At 44.3% G+C, this 18,851-nt stretch overlaps 1 protein-coding gene across 1 annotated transcript; it reads left to right on the plus strand.

Moving 5' to 3' along the window:
- Window positions 1–2,286: 2,286 nt before the first annotated feature.
- On the plus strand, window positions 2,287–18,172 carry LOC106560842 (transcription cofactor vestigial-like protein 2). The gene is made up of 4 exons (XM_014124244.3): window positions 2,287–2,599; window positions 8,016–8,343; window positions 11,547–11,975; window positions 17,049–18,172. Exons 1-4 carry the CDS (start codon window positions 2,531–2,533, stop codon window positions 17,090–17,092), a joined length of 870 nt encoding a protein of 289 aa, XP_013979719.1. The 5' UTR covers window positions 2,287–2,530; the 3' UTR covers window positions 17,093–18,172.
- The last annotated feature ends 679 nt before the right edge of the window (window positions 18,173–18,851 follow it).

Here is an 18,851-nt window from a genome sequence, read left to right on the forward strand (position 1 = left end):
GAGGGAGAGAGTCATGGTCATTAATACTAGAGGTCTCCCTTTCGTCAGCTGCAGCTGTTGATCACGCTGTAAGTTGGAGCGCTCCAACATTGCATCACGTACTTCTCTCTCTGGCTCCAGTGCCTTGCTCCGTCCTAAACAACAGACAAAATGGAACCAAACCTTTCCAGACCTGATTATATCTGAAAAATATCTATTATATTCTATTCTACTACATTTGGCTAACATTTACATGTAACTTTTATGGGATTGATAGCAGATGCCTCTGGAGCATTTTGGGGTTTTTATGTACAATATCAGAGGACAACATCAAAGGAGCAAAAATAAGAAAACCACCAGGTTATGAATGAAATAATGCCACAACAGCTGAATCACAACTTAAAGTGCAAAAGTAAAAGTATTGTTGACACACAACTAGTAAACACGGTGTCCAAACCTACTGTAGACATCTAGGGATTGACAGAGCAACGTCTATGTCCCCCCACCTCAGCAGCAACACGACATCATCCAACATCCCAACGGCCTCGTCCGGCAACAGACATCAGAGGCATTCCATCTTATCTGACACTCGTCAAAGGAATTCTACAAATATTCCACACTATTCTCCCTTGCGTTCCTGAGTGTCTGTCAAAAATACTGGCATGCCGTCCAATCAGGCTCCTTTAAACTGTTAAAGTGCCACATTGCTCCTTTAAACTGTTAATGGGTCACATTTCAGACAGGACATCTAACCTATCAAACCTGGACAGAATCAAGCCAGAATAAAACCTGAGTGGTTTAGGTGGTAGGGTAAATTGATTAATGCTTATCTTTTGTTATTAATTCTCAAACCATACTATGACAGATGACATGGTATGTGAGGAAAGGGCCTTGTTTGTTTAACTAATGGGTGATAATTTGTCATGGAATTGTGTAGTCTTTTTTTCCTGGTGTTGGTATGGCCAGTGTGTGTTCCCTTAAGTTGACACAAATGTGTCATTCTGAGAATTCCACCAACTCGCTCTGATGTCCTCAGACTTTACTTGACAACACCATGGATGTTGGGATGTAAGGCCATCATAACGCCTTAATTCATATGGAATACACCTTTGGAAGGTTGACAGGAAGCCACTTGCTTGTTAAATTACTCTGATACCTCTACTACTGTAACTGTGTACAGTACATTATGAATGTGATTCTCCTGTAGGCCTATTGGCCTACGTGTAACCCTGGGATAGTTCATTTAGGGGTACGAGCGGAGCACGGGTCCCACCAACTAAACTCTGCTGTGGCACAAGACACATTACATAATGGAAAATGGAAAGCATTGATGGAAAAGTAGATTGTTTGATAATAATAGATAACCTTTACAATATTTAAACAATTACTGTACAAATGATACCACGTTTACACTTCTTAGTACAATTCTGATCTTAAAAGGACAGTCTGGGATTCAAACAACAACACAAAAGCCACCCTGACACTTTTTTTTAGTAAACAGCTGGAATGGGGCTGGAAAAATGGAACGACTCTGAAATGTATAGATGGAGCTATGGAAACAAGGACTGACCATCCATGAGATCAACATTATAGTTCCTAAACAGGTTAGGCTATAGGCCTGTTATAGGCATACCTCACAATGCATACACTGAGTGTACACAACATTGAGAAAACCTGCTCTTTCCATGACATAGACTGACCAGGTGAATCCAGGTGAAAGCTATGATCCCTTATTGATGTCACTTGTTAAATCCACTTCTATCAGTGTAGATGAAGGGGGGGTGACAGGTTAAAGAAGGATTTTTAAGCCATGAGACAATTGAGACATGGATTGTGTTTGTGTGCCATTCAGAGGGTGAATGGGGAAGACAAAAGATTCAGGCACACCGGTTTGTGTCAAGAACTGCAATGCTGCTCAACAGTTTCCTGTGTGTATCAAGAATGGTCCACCACCCAAAGGACATCCAGCCAATGTGACACAACTGTGGGAAGCATTGGTGTTGACATGGGCCAGCATCCCTGTGGAACGCTTATGACACTTTGTAGAATCCATTCACTGACGAATTGAGGCTGTTCTGATGGCAAAAGAGGGGTGCAACTCAATATTAGGAAGGTGTTCTTAATGTTTGATATACTCAGTGTATACACAATATAGCCTATTGTCCCGTATACAGTATAATGATGTAATATGTTAACACATTACAAATCCAAGCATTTATTTTAGGACGGAGCCACTACTGGGTGGGTGGGGTCGAGATGTACAGGACACTCTTGTGTCTGTTTTTTTCTAGAAACCTCTCTCAGCACAATCTGAGAGCACAGCTGTTGTTGCGTGCAGTAGTGGAGAGCCCGCTCTAGGGTGATGTCAAGCCTCGTGCTGCTTGCTGCGCGTTGCCACTGACCGAGCTGGAGCGCCTTGCTTAGTTACATTGCTGCTAGCGAGCGGAATGTTGTCTCTCTGTCACAACGTTGGTTTCTATACGACAACGCTACACTTCCCTTCCCTGGCCCGAGAGGACACCCTGCCATTACCATTAGTTGTTTGGATGTTATGTACCCAGTCCATGGACATTACGCACCGTACGCGCCAGCCACTCCCGCGTTCATCAACAACTTCCAGGTAAGGAGGCGCTTTGGAAAGGTTTCCAGTTAATGAACTAAATGCGCGAGAAAAACTTTGCATTGTGAGAATACTTTTGGGTAACGATTTACTTTGACTACATATCCATAAAGCATTTATTACACATCTATAAGCATTTCATGAACATATTATAACAGGTCGACAACCGCATTATTAAAGGTTAATTAAATATATCCTGTCATGCTATGCCAGAGCTCATATTTAGGTATAGATGCATACAGGGCGGTAATCAGGGTCTGAGTTTTAGTGACGTCTGGACGGGGGGGATCCACACCCAATAAATGTTAAGAGACTTTAAGCTAATTTACTGACATTTAAAAACTCTAAAACGCTATTTGGAGAACAGCAAAAACAAGCAAAAATGACCCCAGACATTATTATCACATTGGTTGCTATAGCTTCATTACCTCAGTATCTACAAACACATAGCCTTTTAGCTATATAATTAACCGCTAAACGTTAACTCACGTTGTAACCGGGATTAAAAACTATAATTTAATACCGACAGAGGGTTCTGTTAGCAGAAAAGGTATTTTACTAACAAAAAGTAAACACATTATTATTATTTTTTTGTGTGTGCAGTTTTACAGCTCATTTCCTGCAATTCTAAACGTTTTGCCACAGGGTGGGGATACATTTGTTTCGTTTGAAAGCTAATTTCTTGCAATTCTACACATTTCACTATGACCTATGCCATGTTAGTATGATATCTGACTGAGAGTGACTAAAACAATCAATGGGGGCCCCTGGAGGTCAGGGGCCCTGAGTATTTCTTACATGATTACTAGACGTTTAGATAGCTGGCTAGACTAACTAGACTAATTTACCAATCTACAAATATTTAACTAACATGGGCTAGTTGAGTGACGGTCAGTGAGTGCACCAGTAAATTGATTTTTTTTTTTTTATAATATATATACAGTGCCTTCAGAAAGTATACACACCCCTTGACTTTTTCCACATTTTTGTTGTGTTACAGCCTGAATAAAAAATTGATTAAATTGAGATTTTTTTTGTCACTGGCCTACACACAATACCCCATAATGTGAAAGTGGAATGACGTTTTTTATTTGAAAATGAAAAGCTGAAATGTCTTGAGTCAATAAGTATTCAGCCCCTTTGTTATGGCAAACTTACATAAGTGATAGGAGAAAACTGAGGATGGATAAACAACATTGTAGTTACTCCACAACACTAATCTAAATGACAGAGTGAAAAGAAGGAAGCCTGTACAGAATAAAATATTCCAAAACATGCATCCTGTTTGCAACAAGACACTAAAATAATACTGCAAAAAATGTGGCAAAGCAATTCACTTTTTGCCCTGAATACAAAGTGTTATGTTTGGGGCAAATCCAATACAACACATTACTGAGAACCACTCTTTTGAAGCATAGTGGTGGCTGCATTATATTATGGGCATTCTTGTCATTGTTAAGGACTTGGGAGTTTTTCAGGATAAAAAATAAACTTAATGGAGCTCAGCACAGGAAAAATCCTAGAGAAAAACCTGGTTCAGTCACTTGGAGATAAATTCACCTTTCAGCAGGACAATAACCTAAAGCACAATGCCAAATCTACACAGGAGTTGCTTACCAAGAAGAGAGTGAATGTTCCTGAGTTTTGTCTTAAATCTACTTGAGAATCTATGGCAAGACTTGAAAATGGTTGTCTAGCAACAATCAACAACCAATTTGACAGAGAATGAAGAATTTTGAAAATAATAATCGGCAAATGTTGCATCATCCAGGTGTGGAAAGCTCTTAGAGATTTACCCAGAAAGACTCACAGCTGTAATAACTGTCAAAGGTGCTTCTACAAAGTATTGACTCAGGGGTGATAATACTTATGTCAATGAGATATTTCTATATTTAATTTTCAATACATTGGCAAAAATGTCTGAAAACAAGTTTTCTCTTTGTCAATAAGGGGTATTGTGTGTAGATGGGTGAGATAAAAAAAAAGATTTAATCAATTTTGAATTCAGGCTGTAAGACAACACAATATGGAGTAAGTCAAGAGGTAGGAATGAAGGAACTGTATATATATGCATCATAATGATGACAGTGTAGTGTCATCATAATGGCTGTTCTCAAAAGTGTACTTCTTCCAAAGCAGGGTTAGTGAATTTGCCCAAAGGCCAAACCACATTTGGAGAATTATGCTGATATATAGCCTGTACCAGCCCCATTTCTCCCACAGACCAGTATAGGCCCGGGACTTACCTTCTTCTACTCACTGAGGTCAAATGTGCATGAAGATCCCCACAATGGGAATTCATACATAAACTTTGAATGTTGGTGTTATAGATCAGAGTGGCAATATGCATGGTTAATTACCGCGAAGTGCTTAGCTATAAATGCTTTATGATTAGGAACAAATATTTCACTTTACTTTGACTGCATAGAATTCGTACATAAACCTTTTATGTTATAGATCAGTATGACCAACTTAGGCCTAATTGTGATGTGGAAAAGGACTGTTAATGAGTTATGAAATAGTTATGATATGATCCTCAACTACAAAATTTGATCCGTTCAAATCTACCCTGAGGATTCAACCATGTGAGAATCTTCAGGCGACATTAACCTCAGTGAGAAGAAGATGGTAAGTCACGGGTCTGCAGTATGTACCGGTCTGTGGTGGGAAATGGGTCTAGTAAAGGCTATATACACTACATGACAAAAAGTATGTGGACACTTGCTCATTGGGCATTAATATGTAGACAGTTCCCCCTTTGCTGCTATAACAGCCTCCACTCTTCTGGGAAGGCTTTCCACTAGATGATGGATCATTGCTTCGGGAACTTGCTTCCATTCAGCCACAAGAGTATTAGTGAGGTCGGGCACTGATGTTGGGTGATTAGGCCTGGCTCGCAATCGGTGTTCCTATTCATCCCAAAGGTATTCGATGGGGTTGTCAGGGCTCTGCGCAGGCCAGTCAAGTTCTTCCACAACGATCTCGACAAACAATTTCTGTATGGACCTCGCTTTGTGCACGGGAGCATTGTCATGCTAAAACAGGAAAGGGCCTTCCCCAAACTGTTGCCACATAGTTGGAAGCACAAAATGGTCTAGAATGTCATTGTATGCTGTAGCGTTAAGATTTCCCTTCACTGGAACTAAGGGGCCTAGCCCAAACCATGAAAAACAGCACCAGACAATTATTCCTCATCAACCAAACTTTACAGTTGGCACTATGCATTAGGGCAGGTAGCGTTCTCCTGGCATCCGCCAAACCTATATTAGTCTGTCGGAATGCCAGATGGTGAAGTGTGATTCCTCACTCCGGAGAACGCGTTTCCACTGCCCCAGAGTCCAAAGGCTGCGAGCTTTACACCACTCCAGCCGACGCTTGGCATTGCGCATGGTGATCTTAAGCTTGGGTGCGGCTGCTCGGCCATGGAAACCCATTTCATGAAGCCCCTGACAAACAGTTATTGTGCTGACATTGCTTCCAGAGGCAGTTTGGAACTCGGTAGTGAGTGTTGCAACCGAGGACATTTGGCGGTTCCGTTCTGTGAGCTTGTGTGGCCTACTACCTCGTAGTTGAGCCGTTGTTGCTCCTAGACGTTTCCACTTCACAATAACAGCACTTACAGTTGACCGGGGCAGCTTTAGCAGGGCATAAATTTGACAAACTGACTTGTTGGAAAGGTGGCATCCTATGGACGGTGCCACGTTGAAAGTCACTGAACTTTTCAGTAAGCCAATTCTACTGCCAATGTTTGTCTATGCAGATTGCCTGGCTGTGTGCTCCATTTTATACAACTGTCAGCAACGGATGTGGCTGAAATAGCAGAATCCACTAATTTGACGGGGTGACCACATACTTTTGTAAGTATAGTGTATCAGCATAATTTTCCAAACATGGTTTGGTCTTGGCACTAACCCTGGTATGGCAGAATCACACTTTTTGAGAACATCCATAATGATGACACTATGCTGTCATTGTAATAATGCATCTATTAAGATAACTAAATTTGACCTCTTGTATATATTAGCTCTTGTAAATATGAGCTCTTGGAAATATGAGCGCTCGTAAATATGAGCTCTTGTAAATATGAGCTCTTGTAAATATGAGCTCTTGTATATATGAGCTCTTGTAAATATGAGCTCTTGTATATATGAGCTCTTGTAAATATGAGCTCTTGTAAATATGAGCTCTTGTAAATATGAGCTCTTGTATATATGAGCTCTTGTATATATGAGCTCTTGTATATATGAGCTCTTGTAAATATGAGCTCTTGTATATATGAGCTCTTGTAAATATGAGCTCTTGTAAATATGAGCTCTTGTAAATATGAGCTCTTGTATATATGAGCTCTTGTATATATGAGCTCTTGTATATATGTGCTCTTGTAAATATGAGCTCTTGTAAATATGAGCTCTTGTATATATGAGCTCTTGTATATATGAGCTCTTGTAAATATGAGCTCTTGTATATATGAGCTCTTGTAAATATGAGCTCTTGTATATATGAGCTCTTGTATATATGAGCTCTTGTATATATGAGCTCTTGTAAATATGAGCTCTTGTAAATATGAGCTCTTGTATATATGAGCTCTTGTATATATGAGCTCTTGTAAATATGAGCTCTTGTAAATATGAGCTCTTGTAAATATGAGCTCTTGTATATATGAGCTCTTGTAAATATGAGCTCTTCTATAGTATGCCATGAATGCTCTATAGATCTGCTCTGGATATATTTCATTAACCTTTAATAATCAAGTTAGGACCTATTATAACGCGTTCCTGAAATGCTTGTAGCTGTGTAATGAATGCGTTATGGGTATATACTCAGAGGAAATCGTTACAGATTAGTATTTTTTTTATTGTTGTTGTAAAGCAACCTATTTGGTTGTTTTGGCGACACAAAATGTTGACTCTATGGACAGCTTATTAACGAGGTCTATTAGAAGCCAAATGTATTCCACATACAGTGCTCTGTTTCTCAATGTTCCATTATCAAAGTTAAGGATTACACTTTTGTTATGACTCAGCATTTTTGTTGTTTGGCAATTGGAAGACACTGATTTTGTTTGAATAGTTGTGGAAAAAACAGTGTCATGATCACAGGACTATTAGTCAATTCCCCCCCCCCCCCCACACACACACACACACACACACACACACACACACACACACACACACACACACACACACACACACACACACACGCACACACGCACACACGCATACACGCACACACGCACACACGCACACACACACAGAGACACACACAGACACACACACACACACACACGCACACACACACATACACAAACACACACACGTCATATGTCACAATAGACATGATGTCTACCAGATCTCTCTCCCTCCTAACAACTGTCTATTTCCCCCACCCCACCTCGCCCCTCTCCCTCCCCCTCCAGGCACCAGTCGGTCTGAGGAGCACCTCTCCTTGCCGCAGAGACTTCATGATGGAAAGCAAGGGGGCGCAAAGGGGTCCAGGGGGGGTGTCGGCAGGCACCAGCGTGGGCCCCGGCTCTTCCTCTTCCTCATATCCCTCCTCCACGCGACCGGAGGGAGGCCCTAAGGAGAAACAGGAAGTCCCCGAGGCTGAGTACCTGACGTCGCGTTGCATCCTCTTCACGTACTACCAAGGGGACATCAGCAGTGTGGTGGACGAACACTTCTCCAGGGCACTCAGCTCCTACATGGAAGGAGAGGGCAAGAGGAGGGCGTTGGACCTGGGCACAGGTAGGATAGACACTGCTAGGTGTGTGTGTGGTATGGGTGTGTGTGTGGTGGGGGGGGGTCTGTGTGTGTCTGCCACTGTGTGTGTGACAGGTGAGGTCAGAGGACACAAGTGTGTGTGTGTGTGTGTGTGTGTGTGTGTGTGTGTGTGTGTGTGTGTGTGTGTGTGTGTGTGTGTGTGTGTGTGTGTGTGTGTGTGTGTGTGTGTGGTGTGTGTGTGTGTGTGTGTGTGTGGACTAAAAATGGGATCAGAGGTTAGGAAGGTTTGCGGTTCAAGGGTCAGGCATATTATTAGACATGATTGTGACACTCTTCAGGCTCTCAGTTAAGTGTGTTTTGGGTAGTTAGGTGTGTTTTGGGTAGTTAGGTGTGTTTTGGGTAGTTAGGTGTGTTTTGGGTAGTTAGTTGTGTTTTTGGTAGTTAGGTGTGTTTTGAGTAGTTAGGTGTGTTTTTGGTAGTTAGGTGTGTTTTGGGTAGTTAGGTGTGTTTTGATGATATTAAGCACAAGCAGATACAGATGAACAGCCTTAGAAGTCTAGACAATATGTCAACAGCCAAGTCTAGACAGTATGTCATACATTAATGTGACATTGTAGAGGGAACCACAAAGAGGCTGCCATTACCTTTGATACTGTGAACCATCAGATCCTCCTCTCCACCCTCTCCGAGTTGGGCATCTCCGGCGCGGCCCACGCTTGGATTGCGTCCTACCTGACAGGTCGCTCCTACCAGGTGGCGTGGCGAGAATCTGTCTCCGCACCATGCGCTCTCGCCACTGGTGTCCCCCAGGGCTCTGTTCTAGGCCCTCTCCTATTCTCGCTATACACCAAGTCACTTGGCTCTGTCATATCCTCACATGGTCTCTCCTATCATTGCTATGCAGACGACACACAATTAATCTTCTCCTTTCCCCCTTCTGATAACCAGGCGGCGAATCGCATCTCTGCATGTCTGTCAGACATATCAGTGTGGATGACGGATCACCACCTCAAGCTGAACCTCGGCAAGACGGAGCTGCTCTTCCTCCCGGGGAAGGACTGCCCGTTCCATGATCTCGCCATCACGGTTGACAACTCCCTTGTGTCCTCCTCCCAGAGTGCTAAGAACCTTGGCGTGATCCTGGACAACACCCTGTCGTTCTCCACTAACATCAAGGCGGTGACCCGATCCTGTAGGTTCATGCTCTACAACATTCGCAGAGTACGACCCTGCCTCACACAGGAAGCGGCGCAGGTCCTAATCCAGGCACTTGTCATCTCCCGTCTGGATTACTGCAACTCGCTGTTGGCTGGGCTCCCTGCCTGTGCCATTAAACCCCTACAACTCATCCAGAACACCGCAGCCCGTCTGGTGTTCAACCTTCCCAAGTTCTCTCATGTCACCCCGCTCCTCCGCTCTCTCCATTGGCTTCCAGTTGAAGCTCGCATCCGCTACAAGACCATGGTGATTGCCTACGGAGCTGTGAAGGGAACGGCACCTCCATACCTTCAGGCTCTGATCAGGCCCTACACCCAAACAAGGGCACTGCGTTCATCCACCTCTGGCCTGCTGGCCCCCCTACCTCTGAGGAAGCACAGTTCCCGCTCAGCCCAGTCAAAACTGTTCGCTGCTCTGGCACCCCAATGGTGGAACAAGCTCCCTCACGACGCCAGGACAGCGGAGTCAATCACCACCTTCCGGAGACACCTGAAACCCCACCTCTTTAAGGAATACCTAGGATAGGATAAAGTAATCCTTCTAACCCCCCCCCCCCCCCCCTTAAAAGATTTAGATGCACTATTGTAAAGTGGTTGTTCCACTGGATATCATAAGGTGAATGCACCAATTTGTAAGTCGCTCTGGATAAGAGCGTCTGCTAAATGACTTAAATGTAAATGTAAATGTAAATGTAAATTACATTGATGAATGGATTATCATCAATCAGTGGACATTTTCTCTCTAATCAACAACAGGGCAGACGGTGTGGAAGGTCTTTATATTCCTCTCATGTCAACCAATGTCTTCACATTAACTGTATTCAACAGCAATATGTTTGTACAAATTGTTTCACTGCACCCCATCAATTTCTCCCCTTTTACATTTACCATTTACCTCACCCAAACACACACACACACACACACACACACACACACACACACACACACACACACACACACACACACACACACACACACACACACACACACACTCACACACACACACACACACACACACACACACACACACACACACACACACACACACACACACACACACACACACACACACATCCTGTCCTCTCTCTCCCTCCCCCTCTCCCTCTCTCTCTCTCTCTCTCTCTCTCTCCCTCTCTCTCTCTCTCCCTCTCTCTCTCTCCCTCTCTCTCTGTCTCTCTCTCTCTCTCTCTCTCTCTCTCTCTCTCTCTCTCTCTCTCCATCCCCCTCCCCCTCTCTCTCTCTCTCTCTCTCTCTCTCTCTCTCTCTGTCTCTCCCTCTCTCTCTCCCTCTCTCGCTCTCTCTCTCTCTCTCTGGACGTCTTCATCCGTCTTCCTGCCTCACAACAGATACTATGTTTATATGCAGGCGTAAGCTTAGAACCCCGCGGGCCAGCGTATCGCCTTCTAGCGGCTCCGGCCAGCACCACAATGGCCAACGTTCACAAGCCAAACCTGGCACACTGACATTCTGCTTTAGGCAAACGGGAGGGGGGGTTGAAGAGGTGAGGGGGGGTTGAAGAGGTGAGGGGGGGTTGAAGAGGTGAGGGAGAAAAAACAACAGGTGGGGTGGGAGGGGTGAAGAGGTGAGGGAGGGGTGTGTGTACAGGGCCAAAGGAGGGGGTAAGGGGGCTGAGGGGAGTGAAGGGGCTGCTGGGAGGGCGATGGGTCTCTCTCTGTCTCTCTCTCTGTCTGTCGGAATATGTCTCTTTCTCTCATATCTGTAGCCAGCAGAAGGCTACTGTTGGTAGGACTGTGTGCTGTATGTACATATGACCGATATACTGTGTCTGGGCCAGGGGGTGTGAAAACCATGTGACCTAAATAATGTTGTCATGACTTGCCTGCATCTTTCCGAGGCCATCCTATAAGTGTCTGTAAATCATGACATGACACACAGCAACTGTCCATGCCATGCCTTAACCTGATCTTTGTTTACCCCTCCCTCCCTCCCTCCCTCCCTCCCTCCCTCCCTCCCTCCCTCCCTCCCTCCCTCCCTCCCTCCCTCCCTCAGACACCCCTTCACCCAGCAGTCGCCACAGCTTCCCCCCATCCTTCTGGGATAGCAACTACCCCTCCCCCCAGTGTCGCTCCCGCTGCGAGCCCAGAGCGCCCACCTATTCCATGGACCCCTACGCTTCCGGACTCCACCCAGGCCTTCCTCACCCACACACTCACCCCCACTCGCACCTGCACCCAGCAGAGGGGTGGGGCTACGCACAGGGCCAAGCCTACGGGGCCCCCAGGCCCTTCCATGAACTCTACTCCCCCAGTGGCCTGGAGCCCCACCACCCATATGGCCCCCTTCTCATGCCCACCATGCGACCCTCCCACCTGGGCACCCTCCCTGGACACCACCCCTATGATATCAGCAAGCTGGACGCCACCGCCCCCTGGCCGGGCCTGCTGCCCCCAGGAGAGATGGCCATCAACATGGACGCAGGTATGGAGTCTTTTCTCTACAACAGCTGAGCCTACCGCAACCACAACAACAACCACAACAACAACCACAACAACAACCACCACAACAACCACAACAATAACCACCACAACAACCACAACAACAACCACAACAACAACAACCACAACAACCACCACAACAACCACAACAACAACAACCACAACAACCACAACAACAACCACAACAACAACAACAACCACAACAACCACCACAACAACCACAACAACAACAACCACAACAACCACAACAACAACCACAACAACAACCACCACAACAACCACAACAACCACCACAACAACCACAACAACAAACACAACAACAACCACAACAACAACCACCACAACAACCACAACAACAACCACAACAACAACCACCACAACAACCACAACAACAACAACCACAACAACAACAACCACAACAACCACCACAACAACCACAACAACAACAACCACAACAACCACAACAACAACCACAACAACAACAACCACAACAACCACCACAACAACCACAACAACAACAACCACAACAACCACAACAACAACCACAACAACAACCACAACAACAACCACAACAACAACAACCACAACAACCACAACAACAACCACAACAACAACCACCACAACAACCACAACAACAACCACAACAACCACAACAACAACCACCACAACAACAACCACAACAACAATCACCACAACAACCACAACAACAACCACAACAACAACCACAACAACAACAACCACAACAACTACAACAACAACCACAACAACAACCACCACAACAACCACAACAACAACCACAACAACCACAACAACAACCACCACAACAACAACCACAACAACAACCACAACAACAACCACCACAACAACCACAACAACAACCACAACAACCACAACAACAACCACCACAACAATCACCACAACAACCACCACAACAACCACAACAACAATCACCACAACAACCACAACAACAACCACCACAACAACCACAACAACAACCACCACAACAACCACAACAACAACAACCACAACAACAACCACCACAACAACCACAACAACAACCACAACAACCACAACAACAACCACAACCCACAACCACCACAACAACCACAACAACCACCACAACAACCACAACAACCACAACAACAACCACAACAACAACCACCACAACAACCACAACAACCACCACAACAACCACAACAACAACCACAACAACAACCACCACAACAACCACCACAACAACCACAACAACAACCACCACAACAACCACAACAACAACAACCACAACAACCACAACCACAACAACCACAACAACAACAACCACAACAACCACCACAACAACCACAACAACAACAACCACAACAACCACAACAACAACCACAACAACAACAACCACAACAACCACCACAACAACCACAACAACAACAACCACAACAACCACAACAACAACCACAACAACAACCACAACAACAACCACAACAACAACCACAACAACAACAACCACAACAACCACAACAACAACCACAACAACAACCACCACAACAACCACAACAACAACCACAACAACCACAACAACAACCACCACAACAACAACCACAACAACAATCACCACAACAACCACAACAACAACCACAACAACAACCACAACAACAACCACAACAACCACAACAACAACCACAACAACAACCACCACAACAACCACAACAACAACCACAACAACAACCACCACAACAACAACCACAACAACAACCACCACAACAACCACAACAACAACCACAACAACCACAACAACAACCACCACAACAATCACCACAACAACCACCACAACAACCACAACAACAATCACCACAACAACCACCACAACAACCACCACAACAACCACAACAACAACCACCACAACAACCACCACAACAACAACCACAACAACAACCACCACAACAACCACAACAACAACCACAACAACAACCACAACAACCACAACAACCACCACAACAACCACAACAACCACCACAACAACCACAACAACCACAACAACAACCACAACAACCACAACAACAACCACAACAACAACCACAACAACAACCACCACAACAACCACAACAACAACCACCACAACAACCACCACAACAACAACAACAACCACCACAACAACAACAACAACCACCACAACAACCACAACAACCACAACAACCACCACAACCACAACAACAACCACCACAACAACCACAACAACAACCACAACAACCACAACAACAACCACCACAACAACCACCACAACAACCACAACAACCACAACAACAACCACCACAACAACCACCACAACAACCACCACAACAACAACCACAACAACCACAACAACAACCACAACAACAACCACCACAACAACCACAACAACCACCACAACAACCACAACAACAACCACCACAACAACCACAACAACCACCACAACAACCACAACAACAACCACCACAACAACAACCACAACAACAACCACAACAACAACCACAACAACAACCACCACAACAACCACAACAACAACCACCACAACCACCACAACAACAACCACAACAACCACAACAACCACAACAACAACAACAACCACAACAACCACCACAACAACAACTACCACAACAACAACCACAACAACAACAACAACAACAACCACAACAACAACCACCACAACAACCACAACAACCACCACAACAACCACAACAACAACCACCACAACAACCACAACAACAACCACCACAACAACCACAACAACCACCACAACAACCACAACAACAACCACCACAACAACCACAACAACAACCACAACAACAACCACAACAACAACCACAACAACCACAACAACAACCACAACAACAACCACCACAACAACAACCACAACAACAACCACAACAACAACCACAACAACAACAACCACAACAACCACAACAACCACCACAACCACCACAACAACCACAACAACCACCACAACCACCACAACAACAACCACCACAACAACCACAACAACAACCACAACAACAACCACAACAACAACCACCACAACAACCACCACAACAACCACCACAACAACCACCACAACAACCACAACAACAACCACCACAACAACCACAACAACAACAACCACAACAACAACCTCCTGCAGCGTTTCAGTAGTAGTCCTTTCTGCTGCAGCCACAGCCAGCTGCGTGTCCATAATCCCACAGATCTGTTAACACTATGAACCTCAAACACTCCACAGCCTTATGACCTGACATTAGCATTGGTAAGCTGATCTTTGAGCCCCTAGAAAGTATATTGATACTGATAAATGTGTCCCTGCCACCCCAATGAAATGTACTTTTCAATATCGTTTGTCAACGTGGCTTAGAACGAGATTGTTAGTCATTTCAGTTGTGGTTGAGCTATATACTGTAGGTCACAGTTGTGGTTGAGCTATATACTGAAGGTCACAGTTGTCGTTGAGCTATATACTGTAGGTCACAGTTGTGGTTGAGCTATATACTGAAGGTCACAGTTGTGGTTGAGCTATATACTGTAGGTCACAGTTGTCGTTGAGCTATATACTGTAGGTCACAGTTGTCGTTGAGCTATATACTGTAGGTCACAGTTGTGGTTGAGCTATATACTGAAGGTCACAGTTGTGGTTGAGCTATATACTGTAGGTCACAGTTGTCGTTGAGCTATATACTGTAGGTCACAGTTGTCGTTGAGCTATATACTGTAGGTCACAGTTGTCGTTGAGCTATATACTGAAGGTCACAGTTGTCGTTGAGCTATATACTGTAGGTCACAGTTGTCGTTGAGCTATAAACTGTAGGTCACAGTTGTGGTTGAGCTATATACTGTAGGTCACAGTTGTGGTTGAGCTATATACTGTAGGTCACAGTTGTGGTTGAGCTATATACTGTAGGTCACAGTTGTGGTTGAGCTATATACTGTAGGTCACAGTTGTCGTTGAGCTATATACTGTAGGTCACAGTTGTCGTTGAGCTATATACTGTAGGTCACAGTTGTGGTTGAGCTATATACTGTAGGTCACAGTTGTGGTTGAGCTATATACTGTAGGTCACAGTTGTGGTTGAGCTATATACTGAAGGTCACAGTTGTCGTTGAGCTATATACTGTAGGTCACAGTTGTGGTTGAGCTATATACTGTAGGTCACAGTTGTCGTTGAGCTATATACTGTAGGTCACAGTTGTGGTTGAGCTATATACTGAAGGTCACAGTTGTCGTTGAGCTATATACTGTAGGTCACAGTTGTCGTTGAGCTATATACTGTAGGTCACAGTTGTGGTTGAGCTATATACTGTAGGTCACAGTTGTCGTTGAGCTATATACTGTAGGTCACAGTTGTCGTTGAGCTATATACTGAAGGTCACAGTTGTCGTTGAGCTATATACTGTAGGTCACAGTTGTCGTTGAGCTATAAACTGTAGGTCACAGTTGTGGTTGAGCTATATACTGTAGGTCACAGTTGTGGTTGAGCTATATACTGTAGGTCACAGTTGTGGTTGAGCTATATACTGTAGGTCACAGTTGTGGTTGAGCTATATACTGTAGGTCACAGTTGTCGTTGAGCTATATACTGTAGGTCACAGTTGTCGTTGAGCTATATACTGTAGGTCACAGTTGTGGTTGAGCTATATACTGTAGGTCACAGTTGTCGTTGAGCTATATACTGTAGGTCACAGTTGTGGTTGAGCTATATACTGAAGGTCACAGTTGTCGTTGAGCTGTATACTGTAGGGCACAGTTATACTGTATGTGTCTTTGCTGCAGTTGTATGGAATAAACAGGGAATTAGTGTCATACACGCACACACACCACACACACACACACACACACACACACACACACACACACACACACACACACACACACACACACACACACACACACACACACACACACACACACACACACACCCCACATCAATGTCCTTACTATTAGCTTTGACCAATGAACTGTTTGGATTCAAAGCAGGAGCAGCCAGGACAACCGTTTGGCCTCGTTCTCATTGTTTTCTGCTTTCTCTTTTTCCTTCCCCAGGCCTCCAGCATCACAAGAAAGGGAAGGAGCTGTACTGGTTTTAACGACCTTCCGTCGCCACCGACCAGCCATTACCAGATCCAATTTGGACCTCTGGAACTCTACCATTGAAGCGCCCTTTCTTCCCCCTCCTCCCCGTCCCCTCCTCCCTCTTTATCCCTCACCCACTACCTTCTCGTCTCCCCTCGCCTCCCCCCGGGCCCATAGTGCCAGCCGAGAGGGTCCAGGTCAGCGTGTTTGCACCGTGGAGATAAGGACTCATAGGCTGGACTCGTGGAGAGCAGAGCAGAGAAAGAGAGAGACAGAGAGAAAAGGGGTACAGCTTTGGTGACCAATGCTCTGTGTTCTGTGGCGTCTGGCCTCTCCTCTCCTATCGCTGCTCGGGGCTCAGCTGTGTGGCTGCGGCAGCATAGAGACATTGGAGGCCACTGGCATGGTGCTGGCAACAGTGACCTGGTTTTGACAGAAAGGCAGAGGGGGTAGAGACTTCTTTTGGACACAGGGAAGAGCAAATAAAGATGGATGATATCTGGTAGCCCACTGTTACACTACACCCCCCTACTGCAGATTATCTTCTCTGTGTTGACACTGTATTCGTCCTCCTCCATATTATCCGGGCAGTTATCTGCATGTAAACAAATGGACATGTGACTGGCTGTGTATGGATTTGGATTGTGACTGTAATCATAATGCTGTTAGTTTTTTTAAAGTTTTTTTTTAATGTGCATTTCTGAAATGTAATCTTCATTTGGCCAGCGCTCTGGAAATACTTTAGTTGTGCTTTCTTAAAAGATGGTTGAGGTACGGATGAGAAATGATTGAAGAATGGTTGAGGGAGGCGACCATAAAGGTGTTTGATAGTATTGGTTTATATATGAACTAATAGTTTAGTTAGAGGAAGGGAAACACTACGGTAAGTCAACAATATCAATCAGCCCAGCATATCAAACGGCTGATCAAGCATTTCATCATTTTAATGTGTTCCATTGTTGTTACTGTCGTTTGTTTATACATACCATTTTTTGTCGTTTTAAAAGTCGAATCTTAGTGTGTCCTTTCTCTTGCTTTTGTCAAGAAATAATATAATTATCAATAAATATTTTTATGGTAAATTCAGACTTTCATTCACTATCTGTCTGGATTTCTTTGAGTGATTATAACACTTATTTATTATTAATCATTAAATGGGCCAATTATTTCATTATTATATGGACCAGTCAGCATAAAGTAAAAAGTATGAACCCAGAGGCAAAACTGGTTGTAATGATATCACCAGGACGTCTGGTTGTTAACTAACTGGTTGTAATGATATCACCAGGACGTCTGGTTGTTAACTAACTGGTTGTAATGATATCATCAGAGTATCTGGTTGTTAACTAACTGGTTGTAATGATATCACCAGGACGTCTGGTTGTTAACTAACTGGTTGTAATGATATCACCAGGACGTCTGGTTGTTAACTAACTGGTTGTAATGATATCACCAGGACGTCTGGTTGTTAACTAACTGGTTCTAATGATATCACCAGGACGTCTGGTTGTTAACTAACTGGTTCTAATGATATCATCAGGACGTCTGGTTGTTAACTAACTGGTTGTAATGATATCATCAGAGTATCTGGTTGTTAACTAACTGGTTGTAATGATATCATCAGAGTATCTGGTTGTTAACTAACTGGTTGTAATGATATCATCAGTGTATCTGGTTGTTAACTAACTGGTTGTAATGATATCACCAGGACGTCTGGTTGTTAACTAACTGGTTGTAATGATATCATCAGGACGTCTGGTTGTTAACTAACTG

The sequence above is a fragment of the Salmo salar genome, chromosome 01, assembly GCF_965601325.2.
Source record: "Salmo salar chromosome 01, fSalSal1, whole genome shotgun sequence".
Classification (NCBI taxonomy): domain Eukaryota; kingdom Metazoa; phylum Chordata; class Actinopteri; order Salmoniformes; family Salmonidae; genus Salmo; species Salmo salar.

Coding starts and splice junctions, on each gene's coding strand:
- LOC106560842 (XM_014124244.3), top strand. CDS start 2,531: ATGTACCCAGTCCATGGACATTACGCACCGTACGCGCCAGCCACTCCC. Junction 2,600..8,015: donor CGTTCATCAACAACTTCCAG/GTAAGGAGGCGC, acceptor CTCCCCCTCCAG/GCACCAGTCGGTCTGAGGAG. Junction 8,344..11,546: donor GGCGTTGGACCTGGGCACAG/GTAGGATAGACA, acceptor TCCCTCCCTCAG/ACACCCCTTCACCCAGCAGT.